This window comes from Xiphophorus hellerii, chromosome 11 (genome assembly GCF_003331165.1).
Source record: "Xiphophorus hellerii strain 12219 chromosome 11, Xiphophorus_hellerii-4.1, whole genome shotgun sequence".
Taxonomy (NCBI): Eukaryota; Metazoa; Chordata; class Actinopteri; order Cyprinodontiformes; family Poeciliidae; genus Xiphophorus; species Xiphophorus hellerii.
This window is the reverse complement of record NC_045682.1, coordinates 20,220,278-20,247,606: the sequence shown is the minus strand read 5'-3', so window position 1 is coordinate 20,247,606 and position 27,329 is coordinate 20,220,278. Positions and strand designations below refer to the sequence as shown.

At 39.3% G+C, this 27,329-nt stretch overlaps 1 protein-coding gene across 1 annotated transcript in view; it reads left to right on the top strand.

The window, feature by feature from the left end:
* The window catches only part of cxadr (CXADR Ig-like cell adhesion molecule), a 47,741-nt gene that overhangs the window by 14,558 nt on the left and 5,854 nt on the right, over positions 1-27,329 (top strand). The window contains exons 2-5 of the mRNA XM_032576407.1: positions 13,587-13,756; positions 19,715-19,919; positions 25,747-25,902; positions 25,999-26,121. Coding sequence (XP_032432298.1) covers positions 13,587-13,756; positions 19,715-19,919; positions 25,747-25,902; positions 25,999-26,121 — 654 coding nt within the window. The remainder of the gene's footprint in view (positions 1-13,586; positions 13,757-19,714; positions 19,920-25,746; positions 25,903-25,998; positions 26,122-27,329) is intronic.

Genomic DNA, 27,329 nt, shown 5'->3' with positions numbered 1-27,329 from the left:
TCAGACTCCTCTGACTGCTGTTGATTTAATTTTTTTTTAAATGCATTTGAAAAGATATTGACTCTTCAGCGGTTATTCCAAAGTGTTTTGGCAACGTTTCAGTTTTGCTCGAGTCCCGAGGCAAAATTCGACCACATTTTGTTTGATGAAATGCACAATGTTTGACTGGTTGGCAACTATTGATGGCACGCTCTGGGAGTAAAACATACAGAGGACTTTATTCCTCCAGTGACCAGAGGTCTGCCATTATGCAATGTCCTTAAGGGCAGAGAGTCTAATTTTAGCTTGGAACCTAGAGAAAATGGCATGAGCAAAGCAGAGTCATTGTCTGCTTGCTGGCCAGTTCGGCTGATAGCCATACTTGGAAAGTGGGTTACTATGCAAATGTAGCATAAGCATTGGTAATGTCTTAATAGAGTTGACCTTTTCAAGTTAAGTTCTTCAAGTCACTTTACCACTTCATTAAGATAAATAGCTTTAAGGAAAGTTGTGAATGAAACGTATAGCGCCTTGCAAAGGTATGAAAACCTTTTGAACGTTTCTACATTTTTGCAAATTCCAATTTAATGTTTTTTACTGGGATATTTTGATGCATCAACACAACAGAGTGTGTAATGAAGCTCCAACAAAGTCAGATTAAATGGAGAATCTCTGGGAAGATCGATTTTTAAGTTTTGGATTTAGGTCTGGGCTGTAACTATCTCAACCCAACACATAAATAAACTTCATAAAAACAATTTATCAACCAGCAAAATCAGACCGATATCGATATTGGCCCTATACAATATTACCACAAAGCATAAATTTTTGTAGTTATTTTGTAGTGTGCAATGTTAGAAAAGGCTTGAAGAACTGTTATTCAAACAGAGCACAATAGTCAAAAACAATAAGTGTGAGCAATGACCCATTACTTGTTAACCAATGATGCAGGATACGAGTGTTGCTGAATAGAAATACCGGGATGTTTGTGGTTTTTAGAAAACGTTTTCTTTTCTGATTCAGTGGAGGAAACAATGTGGAAGGGAATGCGGTCATGCAGCGGCATTAGTAATGGTCAGAGAATAGATGCCTGGAAGAACAAGGGAGGAACCCAGGAATTCAGCTGGAGCCCTTTCTGCCCAAGTATTCACTTGAATCTGCGCTGCATCTGCAGGATCAACTGGCAGCTTAATCCTTTTAGTGGTCCGGCGGTGAACCCTCAGTCATCATGTCTCGGTGATATCTCGGGCATGTTTGCAGCTAAATGAGCGCTTTCGGTTGAGCAGATCAGCCTGGCAGAAAAGTTCTGCGATTGGTTTCAGCTGGTATGAGGAAGTATTTTCTTATCGCAGAGAAAAGCAAGTCAGACCAGAGTCTGTTCATTCTCACAGCTTTCAGGACACACACTTCAGTCAAATATTTAAGCCTTACCAAACTGAAAAGATGAACTTGCTCTCCCAACTAGAATAGTCATTAATTTATAGTCTCTTATTTAAGGAGAAAACTTCTACTATGATATTTGTGCCTAATTGTTGACCATTTTCAGAATAGTTTTTCAGGATTCCACACACCCAGGAGTGTGAATGAAGTAGCTGCGGTGCGTTTCAGTGTTTGATCAGTGAAGTTGCCTCCGAATCACGGTTGGCTTTCTGCCCCGGGGCTCACATAAAGGCTGGGGCGCTGATGGGAGTCTGGGTTGTATCCAGATGCTTTATTTGTTTTAGGGGTTGGTTGGTTTGGGGTGGAGGGAGATAGACTAGGCTTCAACATTGCTGCCTTGTTGCAACAGAGACGCCCCATTGTTATACCCCACTGAGACATGTGGTTTCCATTTCTTCTTTGCTTCACAGTAAACTGCTGGAAGCTCACATGACAAATACCTGCATTTATTAGACATTGTTTGTTTAACAGGCTCACTAAATCCCTGTGTGGTATTTAATGAAAGGGCAACAGTATGAACGGTTTGGGTTGAAGGGTTTTTAGCCCCTTTTTATTCTACTTTCTCCACTTTCATGGCTGCAGATTGGTTAGTTTCAGAGATATTCAAGTTGTTTTACGGCCATATTCAATACATTAGATTATTATTATTATTGAAAAGTTCATTTATTTCACTAAGCGAAACACTCACTGATGTTTTGAAGCCTTTGTTTCTATTAATGAATGCGATTTTCTGCTTACAGAGAATGAAAACATGAAAATATTACATCAGACCAATAAAAAATCACTTTAAAACATAAATGTGGGCTTAATGAAAAGTATGTCTAACTCATGCTTAATGGTTGTTTTTTCCAAACATGACTATTTAGATATTATGTTTTACTTATTAACGATACAGATATCTGAGGTTTATCGGCCGATAAGATCCAATCCTGAAAAAAAGTGCTGAATTGACTTGAATCTTTACATTTTTCCTTTAAGACAGACAATAAGTGATAAGTGTGCTAAATAAAAACAATTATTTGCTAACTCTGCACCAGTACAGCACACTTAAATACCCCAATATCTTCACAAGCTTGGTCAAACTTGTAAAAACAGCACAACTTTAATTAGTTCAGTCAGTGCAAATAGGAGTATAACAACCAATGCAAAATAAATAATAAAGAAACTGTAAAGCATGACGTCAATCACAATAATAAAGAAAAAAAATAGAATTGTACTAAATATATCTGCCTTCATGAATCGGGCACATTCTCACTGGTACCTGATGTAGAATTTCTTTTCAGTATTGGGACCTATAAAGATATTAATATCGGATCGGTGCATCTCTACTTTTAAGATCACAAACAAATCACTTGCTGTCTCATTTGCACCATTTCTCCAGCCTTTCATTCTGCTTTAGCATTTCCTGCCTGTTTTTTGTTTCCAATTCCCCCGTTAGCATGACCAAAACCGTTTCTGTGCGACATCTTCATTGACATTTTTAGAAACATGACATTCTGCTGTCTCTCTCACACACCTCATATTCAGTATGTACAGTTTGTCCTGTTTTAATTATTTCCTCCTCCTATGATAATATTGGCACATTTAGCATTGTTTCCCCTGAGGATGATATCAGCGTGTTATCTGGGAGCTGCTAGCAGCTCTGGCGCTTTGCCTATCAGCTCTGTGGCAGACCCAGCCCTCGCATTGTCACCAGCTCTGTCCATTGGCTTCAGCGGATTCCTGGAGGAAAGGAGCTTTTTATGGTAATGTGCTTAAGTTAGCTCACATTTGAGATGTAGAATTGTTATCAAACTGTTAAAACGGCTTTAGAGAAGCTTTGTGTTCGTTTTAGGGATGGTGGTGGGGACAGTGGTGAGATAGGGATTCATGAAAAACCTGGCAGAGTTTGGGTGTAGTGGTGTTTTACTGACAAAATAAATATCACTGTTTTATTTCCATTTTCCTGATGAATATATTGTCTTAATTTTGAACACTAATTACCCATTAATGACAACCATAGGCCTGTGCCAAAGCTGGCTGTTAGTAAAATGATACTATAATAATGCATGTAGGTTATTGGATGGTTTTGACTTGCAGGTCTGTTTTTTTGCAAAAATATCACTTCATTATTCTAGAATGTAGTTTTTGCCAATAAAATAATAAGAGTAGGAGCTAATTGACCACTACTTTAGCAAACAAATCTTGTGTGTTTCAAAATATAAATATCTGGACCATTTAGGTAAAAACAAAATGCCCTCATTTGTTTTAAAATAGATCCAACAAGGTTCTGTTTTCAAGAATGAGCCCCTGTTATGGTTCTCAAAAGAAAAAAGTCAATAGTGAATAATATTCTGCATCCATGTGGGTCATCGAGAGGTGATGGCACAAATGATTCTATTTTCTTTTGTCATAAAACATATCTGCAGTATTCTAAAGAAAATCCATCTCAGGAAGCTGAAATATCTTTGCTCAATGCCACACGCACGATTGGTTGGTGTTTGCAAAGCAGCCAATCCAAGACCACCATTTACTGTATTTTCTGGACTAAGTCACTTTTTCCCCACAGTTCTATAAGTTCCTGTGACTTGTATTTGCTTTTCTCTAATTACTCAGAATCCAGACCCAGAACATAACATGAAAACGGATATCTTTAAACAGCTGGTTGAAATATTTCCTCTTTCAGAAGCTGAAAGTTTTTCCCCATCATTCTCAGTTCTGGTCAGAATTACAACTTTAAAGCCTGCCAGAGTGTTTAGGCTACACTATGTCCACCCTGTGCTACAATAAGTCAGCCCTCTTCCCTTCACAGTAATTTAACCAACAAAGAAAATGAATAGTAAAAGCTAAGATGAAATCAACATACCAATTAAAGTATTTATCATTTCTTGTTAGTTTGGACCTAAAGTTTGGTTAACCCTCTATGGCATGACTTTTTATTTTTTGGGGGAAAAAATATTTTCCTGCATTCTTTGGGAGCTTGGTGGTCCCTAATTACATGTCAATCATAAAATCGGACTCTGACACCTCCTGGAACCAGATTTGGGTTTGTTGCCTCAGGGTAACATTGGTCTAGAACACCAAGATTTTCTACACTGATTATGAGAAATGAAATACAAATCAAACAAAAACTATATTCATAAAAAAACTTTTTTTTGGACAAAAATATGTCAAAAATCATGCCCCCCAAAAAATAAAATAAAGGAGCAATGTGAGGTACAGATATGTGGTTTGTTGCCTGAGGGCAACGCCATGCCATAGAGGGTTAATCGTACCCAAGACTTAGTGTGGGATTTCATAATCCTTCCCTCATGTACTCATGCCTGAAGAAGCATGAAACGTACACCCTGCACCCATGTCTTTAACTTTTATTGGTTTGTGAATCTTTAAAGCAATCCATAACTGACTAAATTTTGCTGTATTTTTTTAATGTAGCTTGGCGTCTCAGCTCTGAGGTCAGTAATTAAAACTGAATCACTCATTATGAAATAACTGAGCTTCCCTCTGCCTCTACTTCCTTCTCTGTATTCCCACAGTTGTTTAATGGCTTTAGATTTTTTTTCTACTGGTATGGCAGGATTCCAGATGAACTAAAATTGATCTCATAGTGGCTTTCCTTCTACCCGAGTAGAAGGGTTTTCTGGTAAGCAAGGCATTTCATTAGCCTTTAAGTAATGACATTAGCTTTACTGCTAGAATTGATGTTTACGAATTCAAATTGGATGTTGCAGACATGCAATAACCACATCCTCCGGGGGGCTGCACTAAAAGCTGTCAAACACTCAGGCAACGGTGTAAAGTGCCAGTCATTCATCATTCCCGCCATCATTTAATGTTCAATTATGTCAAAACAGCCTTTAGGTCCTCGGCACTGGGGGATTGATGGCTGCTCTGTGTGGCAAGTGGAGCTTTCAGGCTGCATTATAACACAATCAGTATGGTTCAACAGTCCCAGCTCTCTGCTACATTAAATAAACGGCAGCCAAGCTCCCTCTCTGGGCACCCACCCCGCTTCAAATTGAACGGTTCCAGCGGGAGCACCGTGGCTGCCGTTCAGAGCGTTCGTTCACACCGGCAATGGAGTTAAGGAGATGGTCTTTGTTCTGCCGGAAATAATTGATGTGCCTCAGCATTGGTGAGAGGGATTGGCTCACCCAGGTTTGATTTGGAGTTTGGCTGTGCTGGGTTATTTGCTCGTTCCACAGCCCCACGAACTGCAGAGTTACTGTAATAAATCACTAATGTTCATTCCAACATTGCTGCAGATCCAGAAAAATGTGAGTCGCTCATCCAAAATTCTGTCACTGTGGTTTATGTTTCAACTTAGTTTTTGTTTCTCCTCTGCACTTTATTTTTCAAGATTTGTGTTTTACAGACTCAAGACGGGGGGTTCACACATTCCTTAAAATGATCTAAATTAACTTTAAAAAATATAGTTTGGCCTTAAATACGTTAAACACACGTTACATTTGAATTTTGTCATGATGGGACTACCTAGTCGCTTACATTCTATGTATCTTTTTTTCTCTCTGAACTTTTTTGTTATGCAAATGTTTGAGTCTTATGCCAACATCATTACGTTCAGTGACTTGAAGTGGTTGCAGCTAACTGTTACTAGCAGCTAATGTCCCCTTCCTATCAAATCAGCTAGCAAGCTAGCTTTTTGGGTCCATTGTGGATAAGTGCAAATTTACTGTCAGTTGCACTAGCTAGCAGGCCAGCTTTTTTGTATCCGTGATGGGGCAATGAAAATTTGTTGTCAGTTGACTGGGCAATGTTCGTCTTCGCAATAGGCTCACTTCTTTTGCCAACCCATACAACGCTACATGTGTTAAGGGTGTAGAGAGTATGAGAAGCAAAAAGCTGCTGCAAAGAGCCACCAACAGAAATTTAACAGTTTTGCTTTTTTGGCACTGACACTATCAGCACTGATCTAAGAACATTTGGCGAGACACAAACTTAAAATATATACATTTGTTGCGATGCAGGCCTTAAATTTCAACCATAATTGTCTTAAAAACGGTCCTGAAATGTCTTGAATTTGAATTGGTGAAACTGTTGGAGACCCTAAAAAGAATATTGCTCTCGCTGGGTAATAAATAAAAGATGGCCCTCAATGTGTGCCTATCTCTTTACTTGGAACCATCTCCTCCATTACAGTCATAATACATTTCCCTATTTTCAGCTGATTGGCTGCAATACTTCAAAGTTGACTGATTGTGAACTAAAGCTGTCAGAGGCTCTGAAGCACGCTGTAGACCAAATGCGTAGTTTTAACAGGATTAAGGCGATGCAAAGCATGAAGAAGGTAAATAGAAGTAAATCCCAGCGCAGTGTAATTCACCTCTTTCACTTAGCCAAGCTTCTTCTGTCACTGTTGTTGCCTTGTGAGCCTGAAATAGCTGCTGGCTTTATCTCCTGGTGGTAAGAGTTGGTTTTCTGAGCTTCAGGAGAAGCTTATCATCCACCATGGTCTCTGCCAGGGCTTTGAGGATCTTGGGCGTTGGGTTAACAAAGGTCGGCTTGTCAAACTGTAAGGCTTATGGGCGTGCCGTGGTGGCGTAGGGCCTAGCGCGACCCGTATTTGGAGGCCTTGAGTCCTCGACGCTGCCGTCGCGGGTTCGACGACATTTGCCGCATGTCTTCCCCCCCTCTCCTTCCCTGTTTCCTGTCAACCCACTATCACATAAAGGACACTAGAGCCCACAAAAGACCCCCTGGAGGGGTAAAAGAAACAAAAAAACAAAACTGTAAGGCTTATTAATAGTACAAGCTGAAGCTGCTCCTTGAAGCACATGACTTTGCTTTGTCTGTGGAACATTTAAAGTTAAAACTGATGGTTGAAACCAGAAATTTACATATGCTGAATAACAAAATATATATAATATAACAGAAGCCAAAGACCTTGTGAAGATACTGGAGGAAACAAAAACGATAGTGTCACTGTCCACACAGAGTGTGTTCTGTATAAACATGGGCTGAAAGGTCACTCAGTGAAGAGGAAGTCATGACTCAAAAACAAACAAAAAATAGCAAAATTGCAGTTTAAAAATGCACACAATGACAAAATCCTTCACTTTTGGAGACATGTCGGAGATGTTTAATGAAACTAAAGTGGAACTGTTTGGTCGTAACGACCGGCATTGCTACATTTGGAGGAAAAACTGGGATTCTTATACCATCCAAACCATGAAGTATGGGGATTACAGTATCATGTTCCTGGGCTGTTTTGCCGCATGAGTAACTGATGGACTTGATAAAATAGATCGGATTATGAGGAAAGAACATCTAAAGACTTCAGCCAGGAAGTTGAAGCTTGGGCTCAGATGGGTCTTCCAATGGGACAATGACCCTAAGCATAACCCTAAGGACAACAAAGTCAATGTTTTGGTGTGGCCTCCACAAAGTTCTGATCTCATTCCTAGAGAGAATCTGTAATGCTATCAAATACTGAGGAAATGTATGTAAACTTCTGATTTTGAAAACATTAGCAAAAAAATCTGACATATTCTCTCTCTCATTATTGTGGTATTTAGCTAATAGAAATAACGTTGGTAATTCCAACTGACCTAAAGCAAGAGAAACTTGATTTGATTTATCTTCAGACAGTGAGGGGGAAGAAAAGGTATTTTTATTCGCTGTCTGTAAACTCCTGGCTTCATCTGCATCTGATGAAATCGACCTTTGGAATTCGTGTACACATCAGTGGAAAAACTGAGCTACTTTCAAGTACTGAAAGACAGATGAGAAATGCAGGCAAGTTATCTCAGCATCTCGTCTCATCTGTAGGTTTTCATCATTACCTCTGGAAAGCAGCTGCGACTCAACCGGAGCTACGATCTGCACATGAAATCAAACCTTCTCTGTAAAAACAAGCTGACTGGGGGATGTTTAGAACTACCGCAACTACATTAAAACACCAAATTTGTAGAAAATATTGATGTTGATATTGTGCAATAATAACCACATTACTCATATCAATGTGGAACTGTTAAACAAAAGTAACTGTGTGCTTTCTCAACAAACTATAAATCAATTAATCGCATGATGAATTAAAAATAAGTACGATTGTTTCAATTTTTGGTCACAGGGACTTCATATTCTGTTTTGGCTGTTTTGTTAATTTATTTTGGATATTTAAAATGTTTTCCACTTCCACTGTTAAATGTTTTTTTTAGAAATGAGAAAGATTTTTTATATCTTTTGAGAGTGTACTTGCACTAATATACCGTAATTATTCTTATATTAGTTGAAAGTTTACTCAAAATGACAGTATTATAACTTATGGCAAAAATTTCTGGAGCAACTTATTGTCCAGCAACATTTGGTATCGTCACACACACCTTATGTGTGTGTGACACACACAACGTTCGCTTGCAGAGCTTTTTCATCAGTTCTCCTACTTAACTTCTCTCTGTTGCTCCTCAACTCCTTCGCCGCCTGTCTCTGTCTTTCCCTCCCTGCGTCACGCCGCCCCTTGAGCACCACAGCAACCTTCTCCGAGGGATCGGTTGCCAGGAGACAGGCTTCTCGCCCCATTGTATGCCGACAAAAAGGTGGATGGGGTGGGTGGTGGGGTTACAATCAGCAGGCCCGCGGAGAGTCGGAGGCCAGGGGACTCTCGCACTTCCACAATCACGATTGTGTTAAAGAGGAGGAGGACTGGCAGGAAGGGGATGAAGAGGCCACTGATTGAGTGAGCGCAGACTGGAGCAATGCTGACACCCCCTGACCCCGAATTCCTCGAGCTTACTCCAGATCTCCCAGTAATCGCGCTGGGTGTGCTGTGTCACGGTAGGATGGAGATTGGAGGCAGTGGGCGACTCGCAGAAACCCAGCCAGATGGGATTAGTTATTATAACAAACTTTTTAATTAGGCTACATAGCTCCTCCCCCGCTGCCCTGTAACCTCACCGCCCTGCTCCTGCTCTGCAGACTAAAGACGCGCAAACACACACACTGGCATGCATCTTAATTTAACTACAGACACTAGGCTCACGGAAATAAATGAGTGCCTGCTTTGCGTGCATGGCTGCGTTTACCAGCAATCCATTTTTCATTTAATTTCCTTGTTTTCCTTGGACTAAGATGATGGCCTCCCTTATCAATCCATTATATTCACTTAAAGCTAGAAGGCCAGTTTACTTTTGCCCTGGTGCCATTACTCTAAATAATGATCGCTTTCACCCTAAATAAACTAATGATTACATGTAGCAGCCTCACACCGCTGCATACTTCATTTATCATTGATGCCTCTGAGGAACATCCTGCAGGGTTCACACACTGTACAGAGAAAATGCTGCTGATAGTTACTGATTAACACCCTGAACTACTTTCTGTTTGCATGTCAACAGGTTTGATTATGGCTTTTGTTTTTTTTTACCAGAAGATCTCAGTGGTAGATTAGATGATCAAAAACAAAACATTTTTGGTTTGGATTTCTATAGTTGCTTTGTTATTGTTGTTGGTTATTAAAGATGGCAGAATACAAACTTTCTTGGAATTAATTCAGATTTTTTTATGTTCCACTCATATTTTTTTTTTTTTTTACATTTTCTTTACATGTGTACTTGTGTATGAATGCTGGAATAAAATTCAGTGGCATTTTTTGGGGGAAATAAATGTTATCCAATTATTAGTCGTCCACCTGTTAAAGAAATGAATATTGCACATTTTATAATAATAAATGTTTAACTAATTTCTTAAGTCGCCAGACTTAATGTTTTTCAATCATTGTTGTACATTAGGCTAAAATAACTTATTGAAGTTTTATTTGCCATGCTCATCTTTGAGTCAAATTTAGCAAACTTCTTTGCTCCTCAAGCCAGTGTAGCAAGAACGAAATGGAAAAGATTTCTGTCAAGAAAAAGACTGAAGAAATCATCCAGCTACTCTGCTGGGGAAGAAACTACTGCAATAAAAACCTTAAGAACGTATGGCTAAGTAAAATCAGAAGGTATGAGGCAGCATTCAATGTAATTGAACAGAGAGTAAAAAAGACATTCTAAGCATGCAGCCCAAGCTACAGTGGAAATGTTTAGATTAAAGCATATTCATGTGCTTTAATGGCCTAGTTAAAGTCCAGACCTTAATCCGATTAGGAATCAGTGACTGAGGCACTCTCCATCCAATCTGACTGAAGTTTAGCTATTTTGCAAAGAAAAAGCAGTAAAATTTTTCTCCTATATGCGTAAATGTGGAGCAGGTAATCACCCTAAGAGTAATTACAGTGACAGTGATTCTACAAAGCTTGCTTCATCTTCTACGGTACTTTGTGCTGGTCCCTCACATGTAATTTAATTTTAAAAAAGGGACATGGATACTTTTACAAGGTAATGTAGTTATTTAAACTTGTAAGTTACCAAAACGTGATTTTTGATGTGTGAGGGCCCAAGGCTGCAAACTTTTTCAGTTTTTTGTTTCTGAATGAAGCTGAGCTGCAACCTAGACAAATAGTTTATGAACCCAGGATGTCATAGATTTAACAGATACATCAGACTGTGCCCTTTATTACCTGCCAGAAATCAATCACTACAGTCAACTGTTCCAGCTGAACGCGTTCTTCTTCTTCCCTCACAATACAATCTTCTCTGCTTTCGAAGCAACTGTGAATAACGCCCCAGCTCCTCGTAGCGCGTGATGAATTGACACAGCTTTCCTTCATGCGGATGACAAGCCGAATATCCGTTTTGACATTGATAGACACATATCTGTTTTTTTTCTTCTCCATTTTACTCCTCTATTCCCTAGCCCCCGCTGAAGGCGATGGATCACTCCCCAGTCAAGGGCGTCTGTCAGAATCTGTGGGCTCAAACGACCAGCTGCAGCTCCGGCAGTCGGAAAATGAAACCACCGTGTCACACGCTTACAGGCTCTGAAATTCAGCTTTAGTGGATGTGACTGGGATTGCTTCATGTTGTGCATCTCATTTAGTTGTGTGTCAATGCTCAGAGGGTGGGTACGGTTCAGAAGTTGAAATGGAGCAAATGGAGATAAATCTGCTACTCTGTTTCCTGTGAGCCCAAATTTTCATCAGTCGAATGATCCTTATCCTTTCAGCTTCTTCATCAAGAAATGATGGATTGACTTACAGTTTAGGGTTGTGGTAAAAAAAAAAAAAAAGGAGTACTAATCCACATTTTTCACTTCCGACATGATACCGAGGTTTGGTGTTAACCCATATCAATTCAATACAGAAAAACGACGCTGAATTGACTAAAAATATGTATTTTTTAAAAAACACAGACATAAATTATCCTAATTGCAAATTCATTTGATAACTCTCCACCAGTGAAGCACACTGTAATACACCAATAACTTCATAAGCTTGGTAAGAGCCAATGTAAGAAAAGGAAACCGGCAGAAAAAAATAGATTGACAATCTTGGTCAAACATGTAAAAATAAACTGCAGCAAACTTTCTTTCAAATGGTTTAGAAAGTGCAACGAGGAATTCTAAATATAATGTAAAATAAACAATAAAGCATTACATTGCTCAGAGCATGAAGCATAGAATTGGACTGACTAGATCTGCTCTTATGGATCAGGGACATTATAACTGATACACGATGTAGAATATCTGATGCAGATACTGATATTTGATCGTGCATCTCTATACAGTACATATTTAAAATGTAAACCATGTGACATTTGTTTTCCTATGAATAGCATGACCATGCTTTTCATAGGCAGACATGAAGAGCTTATTAAAAGCATGGCTTTTCATTGGCCATTCTTATGAAAGCATAGACCATCGTCACACAAATTGTCATAAAAAATTGTGACGATTTACTGTCGCAATAAAAAAATTTGTTGGACAAGAAATTGTCCAACAAATTATTGCAATAAATGATAATATTGTCATTTTGAGACCATCTGTAACTGATGTAATTCCCATAAAGAAATACAAATTTTCCTCTTCCTGTTTCCCTGATTGTGTTTTCACACGACAGTAGACTCTTTCCGTCAGTGGGGGAGCACCTAAATGTAACGCTGATGTAGCCAAAGGAAAATCCCATGTTTTTTAATAACACATAGAGCTTTTTGTATCAACAGAACGGTTTTATTATAGATATGTACTTAAAGAAATCCCCCCGACCCTATTTATTTATTAGTATGTGGGAGGTTGTCAAACGGATCTTAACACATTATGACAGCGTGTGACAGCTCTATTCTCTATGGGCTGCGTTTCTGTCACAGCTGAAATCTCCTATAGAACGAGATATTTTAACCCATTTTGTATGTGGAGAAGAATATCAGCAGCTTCTTGTCATTTTTAATGGACCAGTTTCTCTTCGTGTTATAATTTATCCCTGGTTTTTTTTTTACTGCGTAGTTATTTTCTGAAAACATGTGGATATAATTATAGGGAATATGTACCTATTACTCAGCCAGAGATGATAACCTGATCATTTTCTCCTAATCGGCAGATTAAATTCCAAAAAAAATCTATTTTTGTATGCATCAAAATGAGGAACTCTCATCTTCTGACTATAAATGAATAGTTTGACTATCATTTATACAAATCAGATAAGGTTTGAGGGCATAGACATTAATAATGGGGAAAACTTTGTAATTCTTTCATTTTCAGCACAGGATTTTTCTTCTCCTATGCTTTCTACTCCTGAACGGGAAACCATAATTAATCCAAACTAAAACGCGGTTCCTCAAAGGGTTCGGTTTGTTTGACACAATGCAGTTTGAAAGCAGAAAATGTAGCCTGTTGCAGTCCGGTACAATCGAACTGTACCGGACCATCAGTCGTGAAAACACCCTTAATCTGTAAACTCCATTTCCGACTCCGTTGTTAAATAATGTCCTTCTTTTACTCTGAATAGTAATGAACAAATCTTACGCTAAAAGTTAGTTCGGAGTCCTATTTCCCAGTGCTGTGGATCAGTGATCCACTGATTATGACCATGAAGGGCTCATAAACTGTGTTTTAGTAGCATTAATAAATCAGGCTGATGTCAACAAGGTATCTGTTTGCAATGATACAGAGATATATAATGTTTTATGGAGTAAAGCAGTCTCCATCACTACTACCCTAGTATGGTAAAATACAAAATTCATCCCATGCAGAGGAGAGTATCCAGCAGGTTTTCACATGTTTCAGGTGAAATATTGCTAAGTTTATTGCTAGACATGTTACAGCTTTGACTTTGACGTTCTTTATCCCTCTCTGTCCAGCCTTGGTCTCACCTTTAGAGATCACATCTAGTCCGAAGGCCCCTCTGGAGAAGGCCAGCGGGCAGAGTGTGAAGCTGGACTGCCAGTTCTCCCTGAGCTCCTCAGACACTGGACCTCTGGACATAGAATGGAGTTTGCTGGCCTCCGACAACCAAATTAACGACCAAGTGGTATGTGACCATGTTTTTTATATTTTGAGCTCTTTATTTTTCTTTGGTGTAATTCTTGATATTTCTGCCATCATTTCTTACTTGAATAAAATAGAGCACAATTTATTTAAAAGTTCTTCACTGTGTTTAAACCATTACATACCTATAGGACATGGAGACTGTGTGTAGCTATAGCTGAGGTTTTCTTTTTCTTTCTCTCTTTCTCCTGTGGCTTTAGTGACTGTTTTCCCTCCAAAATTCTTTAATTCTCGTTAGTCAGAAATGGGTCAGTACATCGTTATTAGGTACCTCTGTTAATAACGCAGCCCTCTCTGTCCGCTGACCCAACAAGCCCCGCTCTAACTAAAGAGACCTAAATCCTCCTCTGTTCACTGGCTTCTGATTTGAACTGATCCTTTCCAGTTAGGATTTACCTTCTTTTTTTCCCTCGACGATACTAAGGCTTATTGTTTTCAAGTATCGTTTCATGCGTTTTGGTTTCACACGCCGTATGTTCCCGAGAATTTAAATATTTCCGACATCTCTCGGGGAACACATTTGTTCTCCTTGACCTGTTAGATTCCCACACGTTCTAGTAGCCTTTAACCAACACATAGTCACGCACGGACTAAATTCTTTGCAATTAGTGGCACGTTAATTCCAAGTGGCTGTTTTAGTATATGTGACAGGGATCTGTAGAATTAGGCCAATGTGCTGCTGTGTCAGACAATGAAAGGAGAGTGAAAGTTTATAGCCAGAGGCTCCCAGATGCTCAGGAACCATGATGAACCTTTGCTCACATTAAGGCGAGTAAATCCAGGCTGGACTCAGCAGGGCAGTTTGCTACAACATGTGGGCTTGCCTACAATATCTCATATATCAGTATCTTTTTGTGGCTGGTGAGCCGGAGCTAATTCGTGTTGCTTTTGTCGGATGGAGTGAGAGATGCCTGTGATTCTGGAAACAACAGTCATTTGCATTTTTTTCTCACTGCCTGGCTGCGGACTCGCTAAAGGGAGGGTCTGTCCTGAATGTTTCCCACCATGGTGACAGCTACACAAGGCCCACTATCAGACTCTCACGTTATTGCAACTTTGAGTAAAGTTGCCGTGGTTTCCAGGTCTGCCGTGTAAATAATGTAACATAATCATTGTTCTAATTGTATTTTTGAACATTTATTTTACTTTTGAGTTTGATATGCAGACTGATGCAGTTTCCAGAAATATACATATTACCTAATTTGTGTTTTTTTAAGTCGAGGAAAAACGAGGGAGGTGTGAAGTGTAAGGGTGCGCCGATAAATCGGCTCAGATTTCCTTAATTTTGGGAGATTGGACAATAGTTAACCAATCTGATCCACCGATCTTATCTTCCTCCATAAAGGTATGAAAATCAGCCACTGTCTCCTTTCTCACTCCATGACAGAGCTTTCACCGACACACCCGCTCACCAAGTCACGTCTGCACGTGGGCAGTTCACAATAGTCTCTGCAATGTAGCTAGTCTGGTAAAAACCAGCCCCTTGCACTACGCTTTGCTTCGTACAGAGGGTCTGGGCTCTTGGCTGTTGAGAAAGAAGATTAACAACGTCCAACTGGCACATTGCATTACGGACAAACAGTAGTGATTGGGTCAAATTTAAAACTCCAGTCCACGCCTCTAGGTTTTTGTATCCACAGGCGACATGAATATTTTTGAGAAACATTCAGATGCATTTATTTGATGTAGTGAGGAAATGTATAATTTTTTTTACGATTCTTCACCAGATGACTACAAAGATACCAAATGGCTTAAAAACCTCATGTATGAAAATTGCTACGTCGTTGTGCACAAAGGAAGCTGTCTGCAGAAATGTGTGGCGCTCTCTACTTGACTGCTTCATAAAAGCAAAATGGAGAATGCGGGGAAAGAGTAATTTAAGCACAGATTCCATTTAAATGGAATTAATGTGGAAAAAGACACTTCGACGTCTCCATTAGTCACTCTGCCTTACACAGCAGACCGGGGTAGATCCACAGGATCCTTTGTACACCTATAGATAAAAGCAGAAATCATTATGAATAATTGTTGTGAATTGAAAATTGATTTTTGAATCAAATCATGGACTCAAAAATCAGAATTGAATCGAGATAGTGAAAGATTCACAATCCAACATGTGGTGTCTTTTCAGGCAAAAATAAAGTCAAAATCAGTAGGAAACTACAATCAGTGCACCCCTACTGAAGACAATACTTTATTACTTTGTCTTATATCCCATAGAATAAATTTAAATTGTATGAATGCTATGTTAGCATTTTTTTTGAAACGGTGATTTGTTCAAAAAAAAAAAATCACATATATTGGTACCAAGAACTGACCCAGGCCTTATATTTATGAAACGTAGTCAGAGTTTTTTGTTTGCTGGTGGGAAATAGTGGAAGAGTTGAAGGATTTTAGGAGTTTAGGGGGGGAAAAAGGACGTTGTTTGCGCATGCCTATGGCGATGTCTTTTTTTTTTTCCCCCATAGAAGTTAGTCTGTTAACCTTGAGTCTAATCCGTAGCAGAGATGTGAACTTCCAGGCTTGCAGCCTGACTCATTCAAATGAAGAGCCTCAGTGGGGGGAGAGATAATGAAACGTTGCTCTCCTTGAGCGTGTTTGCAGTACACAGGTAACGCGGCTCTCTGCTTTGCCTCTCAAATAAGCACCGCCTCCACCTTTAACTCTCGTCGCAGATGCGTCACATGACGGTGATGTCATCCTAAAGCGTATCCGATGAAACCAAGGTTGAACTAATAACACTCTGCCGTGTTGTCTGTTGACGGGGAAGGATCGCGCTGACCGGCAGTCGGTTGCCACCGGTTATGAGCGCGGCGCGGCGCTGGCTGCGTTGCTCTGCCGTCCTGACCCTGTCTTGGCTCGCTTGCCTTCTCATTGGCCCGTTTCATATTCCTTTTCCCCAGACTCTCAAGGTTACTGTGCAGTTTTAGGAGCTCGAGGTGTCTGCGTGTGTAAGCGCTTCCATCTGTTTGCTCACGAAGGGGCTAAGCTGGAGGTAGACCTCATCCAACTCACCTTGGGGCGTTTCCATTTCCTTTCTTTTGTGCTCTTGTCTCACATAGCTGTTATTCCTGCTGGGTTTGCTGTCCCAGTAAAGTTACTGGGATCTGCTTTCCTCCCCTGAGAGCAATGTGGAATTTTAACAGAATTACCTGCTTTAATGGTTGAAGTGTACAAGATGAGTCAGGCTCATTCCAAGAGCTGTTGGCCTGATACTTTGGAAACTAGTGTTGCTGTAGCAAGTAAGCAGTTGTCACTAGTGGAAATTTCAACTTAAAAACAAAATTTCTGCAATAGTTTTAAGAAAAGGAAGATGAGAAATAATTTCTTTTTACATAGACAAGGATCAAACCAGTTTTCTATTAACAGTATCAGAATACAGAGCAAAGTAATGATTTAGTTAAGCTACTCTATTTAATGAAAGATGCATTGATTTAAAAACGCTCGTTTTTGTAAATCTTTGATCTTCCGATACCAGTTTTTGATTATTTGGATTTAAGAATATTTTTTAAGATTCGTTTCCATTGTACAGGTGTGCAAATCTTTGTCGACATTTTGCTAACGTCCAAAAAAACAAATACAATTTCGCAATCGCAGCCTTTTGATTAATTCAGAAGCGCAAAGAAAATCATTAGCACGGCTAGCATTGCTAACTGTAAACATCAGTCACTGTGTTAATGGTGTGGAGTTTTCTAACAACATTTCCAAATCCAGCAGGTTCCATGACAGATGACAGAGGTTGAAAAACCAAAACACAGCAACTTTGCTGCAATACATGTAACCTTCAATAATAAAGTCAACTTGTGCTACATTCATTCCTCTAGTTTGACAAAAGTGTCTTCTAGATTATTTGCATTTAATGTAGGATGCTGTAGTTTTTACATAAGAGTCCTTTTGAGTCTTGAGAATTGTAAATTTTGAAATGCAGTGGAATAATTTTAGTCCAAATATCACCAGCTCTGAAGTAGACACTGGCTATCAGAAGCTAATTTCTATCATGTTTGATGGAACCTAAAGAGAATAAACCTGATTAATATCATAAGAAGTTGATATTTTGTGTTATTAATAACCCCAGGAAAAAACCCTATAAACCTGAATGTGGATAAGTGTGGAATTTTGGATCTGAAACTGTGTAGGAACATTGAAGTTACTATGTTGGTACAAAATAATTTCTGAGATTTAATGTCACTGCAACCCCCTTTTTTCTTAGCAAAGTGATTCCCAGCTACAGAAGAAGTTCCAGGACATTGTCTCTTATTGGATGTGCTTAATAAGTGTCTCTTGATTAAAATTAATCTTTCAGTCAGCAAAGGACATTTTGGATCATCCATGGATTATAATACCATATATACTACCCAGCATGCCTTGTGGTACCTTAGGTGTTCCCTTTTCTTTGCATCCTTAAAACAAATCCTACCTTCTGAAGCTGCAGGTTATAAACTCTGGCCTGATAAGAGTTTAGATTCTGATCTTTAAGAGAAATTGAATTATGTTTGAAAGAGTTGAGAAGGAAGAGAAGTGAGTGATACAGTAAGCTCCTTACTGAGGGGACAGACAGCGCAGAGTTGTTTTGAAGGAGAGAGATTCGTGGAAACTCTCCACTTTATCTCAGTCATACAACACACACACACACGGCCAGTTTGATGGTGCTGAAAGCAGCTCAGGGTAGTGAACATCAGCCAGCGTTCCTGTATTCAGCAGGTGCTGCTTGTCTGTCTGTGTGAAGTTGCCAAGTGGAGGAAACAAAGGCAGCGCTGTTGTTCCCGATTCTGTTGCAAATGAGTTTCTACACACACACACACACACGCACGCACACACACCCACATAATATATATCTATATATATTATGTGTGTGTGTGTTTAAGTTCTAGTTATTACCGGAGCATTGTTTGTCTCACTGTGTGTTTATGTAGTGGAATGTTTTCTGTCCTTGTTTGGTTCAGACTTCCATTATAGATTCATCATCCTGCTTCTTCATGCTCCTCACTCAAGGGTGTTGCTGTTCTGTCGATAGTGGCACAGAAAACCTTGTTGATCACCGTCTCCATGGAGATTTGCAAGAATATGATGGTGTCTGGAAAAGAGAATGGGAATTCTTTTCATTATGTGCTCTCCTTTCCCCTTATTTTGATGGTCATGTCTTCTTCCTCTACCATCACTGTAGCAGGATTCTTATTAGCTCCACCTGACTGTGTGTGTGCTTTGTTGACTCTGCGGGTGTTGGTTTTTTTCCACTGTGGTGGCTTTGTTTGTTCCACCTTCACTTTACTTGAGCAGAGAAAGAACATAATGACACAGTGCTGGGTTGAGGACCACTCTAAGGTTAATCTCTGTCTGTTTGATTTGTGTTTGTTTGCTGTAATAAGCAAGGAATTTGTTGCATAAATGAAAAATTTTGTTGTGCTTCCTTGCACAATGGCAATAAAGGAATTCTAATTTATAAATGCATGATCTCTCCTACTATTTTTTTTTATTGACAGATTTTGTTTTTCTTCTAAATTATGAGTAGGGGTGCGTGATCCACTTTTTTCACTTCTGACACGGATAACTTAATATCGTCCGATATGATCCGATACAAGAACACAGTACTGAATTGACTTAAAAGTTTTCCTTTTTAAAACATAGACATGTATGTACTAAATTTGCACCAGTTCTTCACACTTAAATACACTAAGATCTTCACAACCTTGGTCAAACATGTAAAAACAACACGACTTTAATTTGTTCAGTCAGTGTAAGTAGGAGCATAACAGCAAATGTAAAATAAATAAAAGAAAACTTGGTGGGAACATGGGAGAAATAAACTGCAACAAGCCTTTAAAACAGTTCAGAAAATGCAATGAGGAATTCTAAATTTAATGTAAAATAAATAATGAGGGATAACAACTCAGAACACAAAGCTTACGGCCATTAATTGCAGATTTTTTTTTTCTGCATCCAGGTGATTCTGTACTCGGGCGACCGGGTGTACGAGGATTATTACGAGCCCATGAAGGGTAGAGTCCACTTCAACACACCCGACCCGAAGAGCGGCGACGCCTCCATCAACTTGACCGGACTGAAGTCGACAGACACGGGCACCTACCAGTGTAAAGTTAAGAAGGCTCCTGGAATCAGCAGCAAGAAAATGCAGCTGATTGTCATGGGTGAGAACAATAAACACCACCAGAGGTTCACAACCATTCATCATGGCCAGGAATGTCGTACTCATTTTCTTCATTCTTTCTATGTGGTGGAATCATAACACAACAAACTATTTTATTCTTTTAGAACGAAAACTGAATAGACAAGTTTTTATTTATAGTAGGTCCTTCAAATGCTCTTTGTGTTAGCAAGCTTCTGCTGGATATTTAATCACTTTTCCACCAAAAGTGTAATTGTTCTACTTTCAAAATGAGGTTCAGACTTTAGAGAACTAAAAATCAACACTCATGTTACTCAGTGACAGTACATGAAAATGGCACAGAGTGACAAATGTAAAAAACGATTTTCTTTATAAGAAAATGCACTTTGTGATGTGAATATTCCTTTGAAAGCATGCAGTTGCTATGCAGAACATCTAGCAAACAAACTGACAATTTATTGTGCCAAAATTCATGGAAAAGCAGTGAAGCTAACAAGGTTTGGAGAGGTATTAGTTGATTAAAACCCAATCAAACTTTCCAAATTAGCAATTTTGGCACACTTTAGTGTTTTGTGTGCCTTTTGAAATTTCTCAGGATTCTTTCTTAGAACCTTTTTTTCTCCACTTATAGTCATTCCAACTAATCGTTTTGGGAACAAAATAAGAGTCAAAGTACCATTTAAAAAGATTCTCCACTCACTCTCTGCTCTGTGTCGAATCATCAAAACCAATGAGAATGCATGGGTTTTGTGTTATTGCTATTATGTGCTATTATTATTATTTAACTGTTATTTAACCAGGTGAACTAAGAACAAACTCTTTCTACTTACCTGGCATTTACAAAACTCAGACATCATTCACCAATCACAGCACGCAAAACACATTTGCTGTTTTATATATAAAATCTGAAGCTTTAATTGAAAATTATTTTATTTCTAATGTGTTGTATTACAAATCTTACAATAATACTGATTGTTTTCTGTATGCACAGTCATTTTGTTTTTCACTGGGCAGCCAAAAGGAAGTAAAGACTACGCGCTCCGCTTTTCATCCACAGACGGAACTGGATGACACATCATAGTTGTATAAGTCAGATGATTTAGTCCCTAGGCAAACACACTCGCACACACCCCCACTCTGTGGCCTTGCTGATCAGTCAACCAGTTAAATGATGTCGAAAGTGAATCGCCTCCCGAAACTCGCGCTCCATTTGCATACGGGACAAACAGCCAACGCATGAAACTCTAATCTCTGTTGTGACGTGAGCTGCTGTTATTATGAAATACTCAGGTAGAAGAAAACTTCCTCCGCTTGAAATGTAATACAAGCTTTAGAAAATGGCTGCTGTTCCTCTTAAAATAAAATGTGTATAAAAAAATCTGGGAGTGCCGAGAACACAAACAGGTTTGTCAGATGTTGTTATGGCACTAAGCTCATCAGTAATGATAGAGCTGAAAGTCAACAAGTGATCTCAGCATTTATTGTGGTTACAGCTGACTCAGAAACCATTAACACAGCATTTTATGACTCATGGACATTTAAAGGCAAACCCGAACAGAAAGAACATGGAAACATTGGGAACTTTATGAGTTGTTGGTAGTTTGAATTAACCTTAAGATGCTGATGTACGTTACGTTTATGGCTCTTTTAAGAGTGTTGCCGTCAGCCCCGCAAGAAACTTTCATTACTTGACTCTAAACACAAGATGGCAGCTAAAGAAAAAAAACCATTTATTACTTGAAAATTAGAGTTTTAAACACAGATGCAGGATTTCAACCCTAGATTACACACCACCCAACAATTATAACCACTAAATCTTTTTTTATGCCTTATGTTAACAATAAGCACACATTGTTATTCCCAGTGAATGGATTTTTTTCTTTTAATGATTCTTCTAATGTCCTAATGCTCTTGACCTTTCATTGGTTATAAGGTTAAAAATGAGGTTTTATATTCCAGACTTTTTCAGCAAAACGACAAGAAAAACAGACTTGAAATATTCCACTGTGTGTGTTTAATAAACCAATATGATATGCGTTTCGCTTTGTGAAATGAAACAAAAATATATATTCAACTTCTTTAATGTAAACTTGAAAAATTATAAACCCCCTCCTTTCATGGTTCAGAGCATGTACAAATAGATTCAAATGGGGGTAAAACCACACATATTAAAATAAAAAGCACTAAATTAAACTAAATAAGGCACATCTATGCCTGAGGCTGCTGAACTGCACAAATGTGTGTGCATAATGATGGGTGATTGCTGGAGGCCATGGCAGCGTACGGGCTGCTAGCTGTTGACCCCAAGGTCAAAGAAACATTGACAAGCAGAGGTGGGGACATGTTGCTTGCTCTGCATTTTTACCTTGAGCTCGTCTCCTTAAGAGGAGAGGAGTCACGCATGTAAAGGTGTACACGCAGGTAAACATTCCTCAAGTTCATTTGATGTTCATCTCTTTAACACACACACACACACACACACACACACTGTAGTCCACACAGTGTAAGCCAGGTAAAGGGGCCAGTGTTTCCTGTTGTCCAGGACGTTGAAGTTAACAGAAGGAGAGCTTCCAGCAGCGTCCTAGCTCTGCATATCAGCAGCTCCCCAAATACTTTGTGACCATCTACGTTCCATTCAGCCGCATCAATTCTCATTACCTTTACCGTACATGTTAAAATTAATCAGAATTCAAAAATACCCTGGATCTGAACATGTTCACTGATTCCAGGCCATTCAAAAAAAAGATCCCATTTAAAATCTTAAAGTGGAAAGTGCAAGGCGCAACACCGAGTGTTCACCGAGGTTTTTGTTTTCAGTTTAATTTCATTTTTTAGTAATAGGGGACCAAAAACATTCAGTGGCTTTTACTAAAATCAAATGCACACCCATTTAATAAACATGTCACAATACAACATATCCGATTCTCGTTGCTAAAAAGACACAAGCAAGCCATATCCTGAGCTGTCTTTATGTGGCTCTTAAGGAACAGGTTTGAGTTCATCACCACACCCAGGTTTTGAGCTGATCTCTAGTTTCTAGCTGTATTAACTGAAGGCGTTTTGCCGCTTTAGGTCCAAAGATGATAACTTCAGTTTTGTTCCTGTTCAGCTGGAAAAAGTTATGGCACCTTCACACATTTATCTGTTTAGAGTCACCTTGTGATATCGTAATGTAGAGTTGTGTATCATCTGCGTAGCTATGGTAACTAATTATGTTTAGAATAGAATAGAATAGAATAGAATAGAATTCAACTTTATTGTCATTGCACTGTCAAAAGTACAAGCAACGAGATGTAGTTTGCATCTATCCAGAAGTGCTCTACGAGATATAAATATTTATTTACAGATGTACAAGACTATGTATGTATGGACTATAAGGGGTTATAGCAAAGAGATATAGATATTGTATATAAATATAAATATAAATATGGGAGCTGTATGCACAGATTATACAGATTATACAGAATATACAAGAATGTTAGGGAATGGATTATAGATAAATAATGGCAAATAAAATTTACAGGTTGTATGTGTGTGTGAAGAAAACAGTCCGTGATGTGTGTGTGTGTGTGAGGATAGTCCATGTGTTATTGTTGTATGAGAGGATAGGGGAGTACAGTCCTTATAGTTTATGTTTTATGTCAGGAGGCATTCAAAAGCATGACAGCTGTGGGAAAGAAGCTGTTCCGGTGCCTGGTGGTTCTGGTCCGTAGGCTTCTGTAACGCCTCCCAGAGGGCAGGAGGGAAAAGAGTGTGTGTGCTGGGTGAGTGGAGTCCTTTGTGATTTTCCCGGCCCTTTTCAAACACCGCTTCCTGTAGATGTCCTTGATGGCAGGGAGCGGTGCCCTGGCGATATACTGGGCAGTTTTCACCACCCTCTGCAGCGCCTGCCGGTCGGAGACAGAGCAGTTCCCGTACCTGTTTATTGTTGTAACTTGAGCTAGTGGGAGCATGTTGATATTAAATTGGAGGGGGTCCAAGGATTGAGCCTTGTGGTACACTACATGTGACTTCTATCCACTCTGATGAGTTATCTATTAAACAAAGAAATCCCGGTTCAAATAATAATGTCAGTCTACATGCAAACCTGTTAGTTCCTCACATTTTATTTTTCTATTCAGCCGTTTGTTGCCATGTTCTCCTCAGCAGTAATGCATCTCTTATCTCGGTGGGCATCTCATAAATTTCCTCAGAGCCGGGTCGCCCGTGTCGCCGCCCGCCGGTGCCGACTCCGTCAACCTTCCTCTTTGACCTCATCTTCCCAACAAATAAATCTGCTCCTCGGACAGCCGACCTAACATAGGGAGCCACGCGCCGCGGCCCCGCAGATGTGTTGGGTTGACTTTCACCTTTAAAAGATGCGTTCAAAATGTCATAGCTCCCTGACATTTACGGCGCAATGCGCGAATGCACGCGTGGGCGGAACACGGCGGCCGCACGCAGCGAGGAGACGGGTAGCTCTGCTGCCATGTGCCCATGGCTGCTCACCTCATTTTTGAACTGTTGGCCTGTGTCCTTCCCCTTGCTTGTGTTTATTAGATTGATAAAAGCAGTCAGTGCTGTCAGCGTCCTGTTAATCCTTATACTTATGTCTGCTAAGCTGGCCCCTCCCGACTGGCACCTGGCTGCCCTCCCAGCAGCCCCCACTGCTAAACGGGGTTTTGTTCCTGATGCCATGATGTCACTGTTCTGTCAGTGTTCGTCGAGCGCAGACCTTAGCCTCAGATTCACTCTATCCAAACAACATCAGAGTCCCTTTCTTTTCTTTGCTGGCCCACGTACCTCCCCTCTTGCCGGCCTGTTTTTAATTTGGAGCTGTTTGCTTTAGACCTCCCCCGTCTCATATCCTGGCTACACTGTGACCCGACTGCTCGCATTCTTCTGCACTGATTTCACACACACAACGGCGGTCCTGTATCGTTTCTGCCGAGCGGCATATTCACGTGCGTTTGGACTCCCAGACCTTCACAGCTCCCTCGCCACTCGTTTGTGGCGATTATCCTGAGTGACGGCTCCCTGTAACGACGGCAGCTGTATCAATTTCTCTGATTACTGCTTTCGTTCAGCGGATGACTGCTGTTTGAGCCAGAAGGGGGAGTTGGGTTTTAAAACCGCAAGGAGCTCATACACATATCGCACACTGCAAAAACACAAAATCTCACCAAGCGTTTCTGGTTGTCTAGCGCAAATATCTTGGTATTTTTGAAATAAGACAAAGCTAGCTTACAAGTAACTTCAGCAAGATATTGGAGATGGTTTTAGGTCAATAATTTCTTAATATTCATGAAAAAGTATTTGTTCCACTGGCAGATTTTTTTTCATTTATAACAAGACATTTTTCCCCATGTTATAACTAAAATAACCTGCCAGTGGAACTTGTACTTTTTCATCAGTATTAAGGAATTATTTTTATTTTGATTGTTTAGTTTTGTTTATTTGGAACCCCATGAGCTTTTACTCTTCCTGGAGTCACAAAAAAAACAAACAAACATTTATTATAAAAGTAGTTACACACACTAATATGACATTAGTAGCATAGCATATGATAAATATATGATTATAACACTTTATGTAATAAAATAATTAAGCAGGGCTCCTTTAAAGCAGATGGAAGAATGGAGTTTTGTGTTTTCATTCCTCTAAAAAAAGCTCCTATATCTTACTGAAAAGTTATTTGTAAGTTAGTTTTGACTTATTTCAACCATCCTAAGATATTTGTGCTCGAAACAACACAAAGATGACTTGGTAAGATTTTGCGTTTTTGCAGAGTACACAGAGCATGGAAAACGGAGAAAGACTTAACTCATTCTAATCTGGATGTGTTTGTTGTTTTTTCTTCCTTTTTGCAGTGCGGCCATCAAAGCCAAAGTGTTCTACTGAAGGTACCCTAGAGGAAGGCAAAAACATTGTGCTGAGATGCTCAACTACAGAGGGAACCAAGCCAATGCAATACAAATGGGAGAAAACCAGTGACAGCAAGCTGCTGCCTTCTACTGCTGTGATGGGTAATTTCACATTTTTACCGGCCGACCATCAGTCACCGCTCCGCTTAGATTTTCATCTGTAATCGGTTGGATGTTGTGCTTTTGCTTCCTAATCAGACCCCGTGGAAGGAACCGTCAATGTGAGGAACGTTTCTGCCAGTGCATCTGGTAGCTACCGCTGCGTGGCTAGCAACCGCGTTGGCTCAGAGGAGTGCAACCTCTATCTCCAAGTGACCCCACGTAGGTTCCCCATTAACTTTGTATCCACAGACAGTGTCTCAGCAAAGTTTTTACACTCCTTAAACTTTTTCTTTTCTGTCCATGGAGTATTGATTGTTTAGATCACACTTAATTCACATTGTATGACCAGGACAATTATATTTTAACATTAGACTGTCTTAGTTCTATTAGCTTATTCTTTTAACAAATGAAAGCATGAATTATATTTTCTCAGCCAGTCTTTTTTCAAAAGATCATGAAACATTTTTGGCTCTAGTTTATTTAGCTGGAGTGAGGACAAAATGGCTCTTTGTGCTATGTAGGTTGCAGATTCCTGTAATAAACTAAGATAAAGCAATGAGAGGAGTTATAAGTGGAAGCACAGGATTAAATAGTTTCAGATATTCTACAGATAAACTGAGGACTCTACCAATTAAGATTCTTCTGAATGTATTAGTTGCTTTGGATTTTATTTAGGAACATCAGAGTAAAGGGGTTTAAACAGGAATGTACGCCACACTTTTCTGAATTTCAGTACACTTGTATTTAAAATCTATAAATCTTTAATGCTTTTTTCTTCCACTTCACAACTCTGCACCATAAAGTTCACTGGTACCATAACAAAATGCAGCGGAAGCTGAAGAGAAAGCACTTTGACAAATCGTATGAAGGCTGGCTGGGCGTTTTAAGCTTCTTTATGAAGGATTTCTCTTTCAATAAGGCAAAAGGTTTATCAGAGCATTGACCTGTTAAAAACAAGAAAGTGCACTTTCTTTTAAATCAAGGAAATCAAATATAAATTTTGTGGTGAAAGGTTTGCGTGTACTTGAAGGGTTTTACCTTAATTTAAAACTTAATGCACATGAGATCCAGAAGATCAAAGTTCACGTACAGAAAACGATGTCGGTACAAAAATAATTGCGTACCTCTAACGGTACTGTTATTATCAGTGGAAGGACACCCACATTGAAATTTAATGATTTGTTGCAATAGATCACTAAGCATTGATGTTTTATTCAAACTAGAATGCCAATATTGGAAAGCAGTATATGAAAAATGTATTTGTGTTGAGCTCAACATTTTTACCCACTCACTTGAAGTAAAACACAGATTTTGTCATTTTTTCTTTTTAATTTGAAGAGCAAAACATACTTTTAAAAAAAAATAATTTTTTTTACCATATTACTTGTACATGACGTTTTTAAAACTCTTTCTTCTTGTGTGTCCCA